The sequence below is a fragment of the Cynoglossus semilaevis genome, chromosome 14, assembly GCF_000523025.1.
Source record: "Cynoglossus semilaevis isolate Cse_v1.0 chromosome 14, Cse_v1.0, whole genome shotgun sequence".
In the NCBI taxonomy this organism is placed as follows: Eukaryota; Metazoa; Chordata; class Actinopteri; order Pleuronectiformes; family Cynoglossidae; genus Cynoglossus; species Cynoglossus semilaevis.
Genome location: NC_024320.1, coordinates 5,002,260 through 5,011,616, shown reverse-complemented (window position 1 = coordinate 5,011,616; position 9,357 = coordinate 5,002,260). Strand labels below are relative to the sequence as shown.

The 9,357-nt window shown below is 37.2% G+C and overlaps 1 protein-coding gene across 3 annotated transcripts in view; it reads left to right on the top strand.

Moving 5' to 3' along the window:
* The first annotated feature begins 1,245 nt into the window (after positions 1-1,245).
* LOC103389300 (leucine-rich repeat transmembrane neuronal protein 4-like) overlaps positions 1,246-9,357 on the top strand; it is a 54,053-nt gene continuing 45,941 nt past the window's right edge. For all 3 annotated transcript variants that reach the window (XM_025062549.1, XM_025062551.1, XM_025062550.1), the window contains exon 1: positions 1,246-4,289. In XM_025062549.1, coding sequence (XP_024918317.1) covers positions 4,199-4,289 — 91 coding nt within the window. In that variant the 5' untranslated portion in view covers positions 1,246-4,198. The remainder of the gene's footprint in view (positions 4,290-9,357) is intronic.

Here is a 9,357-nt window from a genome sequence, read left to right as displayed (position 1 = left end):
GAGGAGTTAGATGAGGAGGTAGATGGGGTTAGTGGTTAATTAGTAGGTTACGTCTCATCATGCTTGGAGAGCAGCAGGTATAACGAGAGGTCTGTAGGTAACGAGTCACTTGTGTTTGGGTTTTGAGGTTTGTACGAGGTAGTAATGAGATCATTCACACTTGTGAAAAATGTTCCCATGTATGTTCTATAAAACACTTAGAGTATCAAATCAGGGAACTGGGTAGCTTGATAGCATCAGTAAAAGGAACCTTGTGAGGTTCCTCAGTATTCATAGCTGACTCTGTGAGGTCATTTTCCTCATGACCGTCCTCTACAGGTTCCTGATGAAATTCTTCATGGCCACTTTTTCTTATTGTCAGGTCAGTGAACATATTACTTTTATGGTTCACCAGATTTTATTCAAAAAAAATTGGTGCGACCTTCTAAACAGCTGCAGCTCTTCTTACATACACTTCTCATTGTGAGCTAGAACATTGATGGACATTTCTCTGCAGCTGGTGTGCTGCCAGGTTTTAGAGCGGAGAAGAAAGTTCTCTCTGACCTTGAATCTGTCTGTGAATAAATGAACCCCGCACACCATCAGTCGACGATAAACACTGAAGAAATTTCTCTCTTTGTCACCAAGAACTAAACATGTCTCTGTTACTGAGCAGCAGCAGCAGCAGCAGCGGCAGCAGCAGACCTGCTCCAACAGTACTAATGTGTACTAATCATAAGTAAACAGCCTGGTGGCATGTGAGCTAATTGTTATAAAAAGACTTAAGAGTTGCTAATAGTAGCTCATATTTAATTAAAGGAGAAAATAATAAATGAATTACAGAAATTAAGAGTTTGGCTAATCCTTCAACATGTGTTGAAGGATTTATTCATTTAGCGCTAATGTTTATTGACAACACTAGTCTGGAGAAAGGAATGTGAACAGAACAGACTAAGTCAGCTGCACAATTATATTTAATATCATAAAACCTAAATTGATTGCTAAAACACTAGCCAAGAGGTCCATCTTCGTTCGCGTATCTGTTACCGGATTGCTGGGGCAGCAGTCTCCAGGACCACCACCCAAATCACACTGCACCGTACCAACCCCCCTGAACCTTCCTGTGGGTGGTGAGTCCACTGGAAGGTACCAACCGCCCTAACCTGGATTAGATCTTGCCCAGGAGGTGAACCCAATCCAGACATTGCCTCTGGGCCAAAGCAATTTCTTAACATTGAAACAAAACAAAAAAATGAAGAAAAAAAAATTACAAAGAAATAATTTTCTTTAAAATTGAGATAGCCAAAAACAAAACATTTATACAGAAAGTACTTAAAAGAAAGTGCTAAAAAAAATTCTTCACATTTCTTCAGCCCAACAATTTGTACTGTATTTTGCTAAGTCTGTGTTAACTTTCATGTGAATATTTAGTAATTTATTCAGGTTTTCACCAGTTTTTTCTCTGACATTTCACATTTATTGACTGGCTGCATATTACAGCTGACTTTGAGCTGCATTCTTCCTATTAAATATTTTGTCAATATTCTGCTTCATTATGTATTTCCATTTTCCCCAAAGTTATTTTTCAAACTTAATGAGGTTTTCCTCATATTTTCAGACGACTTTAGTGGTGTTTAAACATAAAAGATCAGGCCTGCCGTTGACAAAAAGTGAAATTAGTTACTTGTGTGCCACAGACGCCAGGCTGAACATTGACATCACACATCAGGGTTCAACAGTTTGAGGTGTCACAAGTGGGATGTCATCCTGACAGTGTGACAAGAAACACTTTCCTCCAGTGTGTGTTTATTGCTTTTTATATAACACTTTTCTTTCTACCTGCTCTGTCCGACCGAGGTGTTTCAGGATTTTCTCTGGATGTGACAGGAGAACAAAAAGATGGTCTGAGGTGGAGGTGACAGTTTGAGTCTGAGGGCCACACAGTGAGCGACAGCGAGGGTCAGTGCTCCTATCGTCAGAACATCACTGCAGAGCAGATAAAGAGCAGACAGAAGTAGCCAATCTCTGATAGCGATGTCTGCAGTGACATGAGCAGCTCGTCTTATCTCATGTTTTCTCACTTGACTTAGGATCTGAGGTCAGGAGGTCACAGCTGATTTTTTTCTTCCACTGTGTCAGATCTTAGACTGCAGACTGACACAGAATCTACACTGGGACTAACGAGTCCCAACTGAGGCCTGGGGGCAGATCACGGCATGTGGATAGGTTTTCTGTTACCCAGCAGCAAGTAAGGGAAAAAAAACATTTTTCTATGTATTTCATATATTATATTTAAGTATATTTTTGTGTTTCCTGCCAGAGTCACATACACTTGTCCATCCATTTAAACACAAGTCTTTGTCATTAGAAGTACAGTGATACTTGAGAGGTCACCATGGTTAGTAAACTGTTAGCTGTGTTTCTGTGTCACTGGCTACAGTTAACTTAGATAAACCTGAGCTTGTCATATTTACAGCTAATCTTTTCTTTAGTTGACTTTTTATTATTTTTTGACCTTTTACCCTTTTGGAAAATGTAATCTACTCTGTGTGGTTTTGACTTTCAAGTACTTTTAATTTTAATTAGTTCTCTCTCTAACTGCCATCTTATCCTAATCTCCAATACTGATTTCTAATTATATTTCTTAGTCTTAACCTCTGATCCTAACCAATAATCCAAATTTCAAATTTCTAATCCTAAATGTAATCTCCCACCCTAAATTCCAATAGTGTTGGAAATGTTTCATATTATTATTATTATTATTATTATTATTATTATTATTATTATTATATTCCTTAATTCCAATCTCTCATCCTAACCTCTAATCCTAATGTATAATTATATTTCTTAATCTCAATCTGTAATCCTAATTTCAAAACCCTACAGTCTAATCCTACCTCATTGTTGACAACAATAAAATACCTTTAGGAGAATGTAGAGTAGTAATGTACTGATTTTAATAAGGTCTAGCTGTAAGTCATTTTTACAGTCCTAAATGTCTTGGTTTACATTTATGTAATAAAAAAATGTTGTATCTAATGAATGAAAATGTAAATAAAGTTCTTTCTGAAGCCAGACTTGCTGTAGTGCAGACAGATACGTCAGAGATCTCCCCCTCCTCTTTTTCTCCTCCCATGGGAGAGTTTTGGAGTTTCCACAGCAATTAGTTGAGTAGACGCCACGCTCTCATTCAGCCTGAATCCATCCTGCTCCGCTCTGCAGCAAACTTTACATTTGGTAATGAATTAAGAGGCGTGCGCTGTTAAAGGAGACTTTTGCTGACATCTCTATAAACCGTAAGATAAGCTGGGCCTAAATCAAGAAAAATGCCGAGGCAGCAGCAGGCAGTCCAAGGAAAAATGTGAGTGAGAAGAGCATTGGGATGGAGATAACAGTGGGAATATGGGCCTTCATAAAACACGCTGCTCTCTCTTAATTTGAAAAGGCTTTTAAAGGTGAATGCGGAAGAAGGACATGGACAGAAAATGATGCTAAACATTGGCTGTTCAACTAAGAAAAATATATTTGTTGACGAGCAAGTGATAATGAGGTGAAGCAGGGGTAAATGACTGAAGGATAAAAGAAAAAAAAATTCTAAAAGTCAGGGCGACTTGAGGAAATGAGCCAATGGCTTTCCTATACAGAAATGAAATGAAGGACTGAAACGGACCACTTGTGTCAAAGACATTTGTGGTTTTATTGCCATGGTTCTGAGGTTACACAGACAGCTCTTTTTCAAACATATAGAGTAGGCACTGTAAGTAGGAGATAAGTGTGTGGTGGAACTAGAGAAGAGAGTACCAGGGTCAACACCGTTAATGCACAAACACTTGACTGTTGCCGTAAACCAATATCTGGCTCATGTGAAGCTGAGTGAGAAGTGAAGATAAGATAAGGGATGTCACAATTACTCCATATCACAATTAATTGCGGTACTCTGCATTATTTTTAAGTTATCCTTAAAAGGTTACTCTAACACCTTAATAGATTTAGAAAATACTATACCGGAACTATAATATAACCCGCGTCCTGCCGCGCCTGTTGCTTTGTTTTCGGTCCGTCTAAGTTTCAGAACAGATGCGTGAGGACGCGGGGAAAATGGCAGAAGAAGAGTTATTTCCTCAATCAACACATTACATAAACCGTGGGAGTTATTTTGGCTACAGAAGAAAATTGACCGGGGTGTCGTTGTGGACGACGGATTGCTAGCATTTAAAGCATGCTAAACAAATGCGGTGGAAGGAGGAAATACATCCGACATGGTCTATCACCTGCGGCACAACCACCTGACTTTGTTCGCCAAAGTAAAGGTAAATACACATTTACTGGGTTCAATTACGACGATGTTTTCCTAACGTAACATTAACTTCGTAGGACATTAAATGTTTGCAAATAATTGTGTGCGACAACGACACAGGTTCGGTTTCAGTGCAACGTCACAAGTTACACGGCATTCACCTAACATTACATTATACTGTTCTTTAGTGTCAGTGTTTAGTGACCTGTAGAGAAAAACGCTATATACGCTAAACATACATCCATATATATGTATATATATACTGTACACACACTCACAGTATTACAATATTACATTTACAATATTACAATGGGATAATTTTATTTTTTCTTAATTTTTCTGCATTGTGTTTTTAATTACTTAACTTATACGTCTATGCTATATAATAAGAGAAGCTTTTGGATGTTTGCATTGGATGCAGTATGGACTAATAATTGTGCATATAGAGAACAATTTTGCTTTGAAATAAGCCCCAAGTACCACAAGCAGTGACTTGCACAGAAGGATGTTGAATTTACTAATTTGAGTGTGGAGACCCAAGTATCCTATAATGAGGAAGAACTTTCCTCCCATGCAGTTCTGAGCTTGTCTGTAGGGGCACTCCTAAGCTCCAATAGCTTGGAATAATAAGATGAAATTAGTCCCTTTTTGATTGAGTCTGTGTAAGGGACAGTGTCAACTCTGCTGTTGTTGTTACAGATCGGGACGTCTGAGACAGAACAAAGTGTATAGCCTTAAGATACCTAAACAAATAACTAAGAATTAGGGAGGCCAAACTTTCTACACAGCTATTTGACTGAACACATATTTAAAATAGATGTATCTTTCCTGTACCAATCTTGAAAAAAAGTGTCCTGACATGATTGTTACCTTTGTTTGAAATGTTAGTTTGATGCAATGGGGCTTAAGAGAGAGAAGCTATTAACCAAAATACTTCACAATGGAATGGGATACTACACAGTGTTTCTCAAGCACGTGTGGTAATAGCAGGGTTAAACTAGCACTAGCCTCTTCTTTTGTTCTTGGCTTTCTGCTTTTCTCAGCCATTCTCAGGTTTTGTATAAATAAAGCAAAAATTTAAAAAATAAACAGGGAAGATGGGATTTTGCTTTGGCCTGAAAAGTGCACAACGTTTTGGTCAAAAAAGTTAAAAGTTCACAGGAGCACTTGGGCTATGCAGCTCCTCCATTTAATCACCAAGAAGAAGTTCTACAATGTTTCGGTCTTTGACTAAACTGTTTGGTGAAGCTATTCAAACTCTTTTTCATGGAGTTTGTTAATGTGTTGTCAAAGTTTGATGAGACCTTCACTCTGGTTGGAAAACACTTCTGACAGAAAAATGACAATTGTTTAATTGATTGACAGAAAAACAAACTCAAAATCTGAGGCTCAAGAACTGCGACAAGAACTGTTATTGAAATTAAAAACTGTGTGAAAAAGTGAGTTTGATCTGAAATAAATGGTCAACAATTTAATCCAAATCTGTGAATTTGTTACTGTATTCCTGTCTTAGGTTTTAGTATGGCCTATATATATATATATATATATGTGTGTGTATATATATATATATATATGTGTGTGTATATATATATGTATATATATGTGTATAATGTGTATATCAGTGTGACAACAGAAAGATGTCATATGACTGATTTTCTTCTTCTCAGTTTGAGTTTTTGGCTAACAGCATGTCATTAGTGCATGAATGAGTGTGCACGTTTTTGGTAAAGCCCTGGGCTTATCTTGGTGTCAGCCACCTGAGGATCTGCTGACACAGCTCTGTTCTTCTCCTCAGGGTTTGGAGGACGTTCACTCTTCTTCTTCTTCTTCTTTCTCCTGCCTCACTGAACAAAGACGCCACCAGCAGCACGTGGCTTCACTTTAATGGCTGAGAAAATGTTTCTTATCACGGCTGAGCTTGTCTCCTATTCACAGCTATTTCACATTTTTGGAATAATTTGGTCTGTGTCACTTAAGGGGTGGGGGTTGTGGGGAGTGCAACAGCTTCAAACATTTCTTCTCCGTTCTGTCTGTGACATCCGTGAACCTCTGCAACATTATTTATTCACTTTTGTAGAACCAGCAGATGTTTAGTCTTGATTTACTGGAACCTGTGGTTCCTCACAAATGATTTTTCCCCGTATTTGTGGGGTTCTGTGAAATTATATTTCATAAAGTCAGTTATAAGGTCAGTTTCAATATTATAATATAATAATAATTAGACCAGTGTTTCTTACAACAAATTCAAGAGCTTAAACTACTTACTTACGCACCAAAGTCCATAAAGAAAATCAGTGATTTTAGTTCACAGACCAAAGTCCATAGAGAAAAACAGATGGTTCCAGGATCGAATGACCATGTTTCCAAACTACCAACCCTGGAACAAATTGTAGAGAAACTGTTAATATATTTTAAACAATATACACAGTATTTTTTAACTTTCTCTGGTGCCATGGTCGGTGTTCACATCGGGTTTTTACTCTCACTCTGATGAGCACATCAATCAACAAGTTAAGAAAAGAGAGGCACTTTACAAGGATAGTCCAGGGATTCTTAATGGATGGATGTGTGTGCGCCATATTTTCTTTTTAAAAAAGAGCACTCCATGTTAAAATACAGTCACACAGAGTTTTTTTTACATAAGCACATGCTAACAGTAGCAGTTTTGTTGCTAGGCCGCAGAAGAGGAACTAGCTGCATAGAAGATAAAAAAAAGCAAATAAAACTGCAGTTAGTAAAAGCTTCAATCAATGAAATCAATCAATGAAAAAACTTTGAACACCTTGAACCTGAATCTGACCTTCAGAGTAAACATTGTAAAGTATTGGTGTTTATAATGAATGTTGATGACTGTCACTGAGACCAACACACACAGGATTATTTCTATGAAATAATTTAAAATTAGAAAATAGTCAAACTTGTCTCCAGCTTCAGACAATGTGTTTCCAAGGCTGCAAAATTGTGGAATTGGAATAGGTGGAATCTCACAAGAACCTGTTGTGTCAAATGCTTCAAATGTTCTTTATAAGTGCTCAGAGTGGTTTTAACTCCAAAGTCCACATAGAAAATCAGTGATTTTATCAGCTGGTCAACTGCGTTAATTTAAAAGATAAGTAACTGCAACGTTTGGATGGACTGGTTGGTTTCTCCTCAGCTGTGATGGAAGCTTCTCCTCCAGTGGTATCGATCTCCTCCTGCTGTGGCTGAGGACGCATACATGAATTGCAATTATGTGATGGCGATTTAATGTGTGCGTGTGTGTGTGTGATGAAAAGCCTACTTTGTAGGCACTCACTGTTTGTTCAGTGGAACTTAATTTCTGTTCAATGTCTACAGTCAGTTAATGCCTGGTCATGAAGATTTTTAAAGAACTTTGATAAACTTGTTTTTTTAAAAATGTATTTTATTATTTATAAAAAGAAATCCGTACAGTTTTACCTGACTTGCAGTAATTTTCCCTTTTGTTCTGTGACAACAAACACTTCTTTATTGAAGCCCATTTCTGTCACTTAAATAGATTTTTAAGTCAAAATAATGAGATACTAACTTATAATAATGAAAAAAAGTATCTCATAATAATGAGCTAGTGTCTCTTAATAACGACAAAGTGTCTTTATTATGACATTTCTCATTATCATGACTGGGGTCTGAAAGAAATGGCATGTACCCAACTGTCAAGCAGGCAACTCTTCAGGTCATAGTAAGAAACTTTTCTTTGGATGTTTTGTGTCATCATTATAGCAGTGAACTTCAATGACTTGGTGTGGGTGTACTGTATTAAATTATATATGTATATGCCGCTACAATATTAGCCATGTCATGTTGCCACAAACCCGCATTTGTTGTCTTTCTTCTTTTTGTCAATATTTATTGGGTGTTTTGTTTTCCTTTTATTTTATTAACTACTGTGCCTTAATTTTGAAAGCCAATAGGCACCGTCCAGAATTATGTGCAGGTTTTCATCACACATAAAAGGATTTTTCAATGAATTCATTATTTGAAAAACATTTATCAGAACCTGTTATCTGAATCACTTTCTTTTGCTTTTCCGACTTCTTGCCTTTTCTCTCCTAAGTCTTCAGGATATCTTCTTTTTATTAAAAAATAAGCCTAAATCAGTTCATTAGATAGGTCGATGTTTATGAAGAGAGATGTTTTCAAATATATCTATTTAAATTGAATATGTTAGCTACAATAAAGAACAAATGAATATTTCTCAAACATTTATTGTGACAAATGAGTGTACAGCATACCCCACCTACTTTTAGGGGACAACATTTTATCATCTTTACCTCTAGAAAAGTGCTTCACCAAGTTGCGGTAAAACAAATGTCTTCTTAACCCCTTTGAGAAAAGGGCCCCATATCTTATCGAATTTATTGGAGCAGCCTGCTAGTGACAGCCTACGTTTCTCCAATTTAAGAAAATAGAGAGTATCACCCAATGGGTGTGATGTGGAGGTGTTGTTGCTTTCCACTTCATAACTATTAGCCTTCGAGCCACCAACCTGGCAAAGGCAAGAGTGTCATAATTGGGTTTAGATAGACAGTGAGATGTTGGGGCCACACCGAATAATGCCCCATTGCCTCTGACATGGTGTTAAAAACCCCTATCCAGTACACTATATTATAACTCTTGGATAATCGCAACTTTGTGTAGTAAGTTCGATGTACATCTTTTATTGAATAAGACCATGTCTCGAACAGATAGAGGATTTATGTACCCGATTGAGAATCTGGGCCCAAACTTTATCAGAAATAGACCCTCCCAAATCATTTTCCCATAATGTTTTTATAGAATTATTTGGCTTGTGACGTAGAAGATGAATTTAATTGTAGATATGAGAGATTGAACCTTTCTGAGTAAGTGGTGGTGTAAGGAAGCTGTCTGGAGACGAGTCCACTGGGAGATGGGAATGTAGGAAATGTATCCTGGACAAAGCTAAGAATCTGTAAGAATCTAAAACAGTGAGAACTTGACAACCAGTTGCTGAAAGGATGCAAAAACATTATCAATGTAAAGGCCCTTAACAGTAGTAATTCCAAGATATCGCCAGTTTACAAAAAAAAGTTTATTATAAG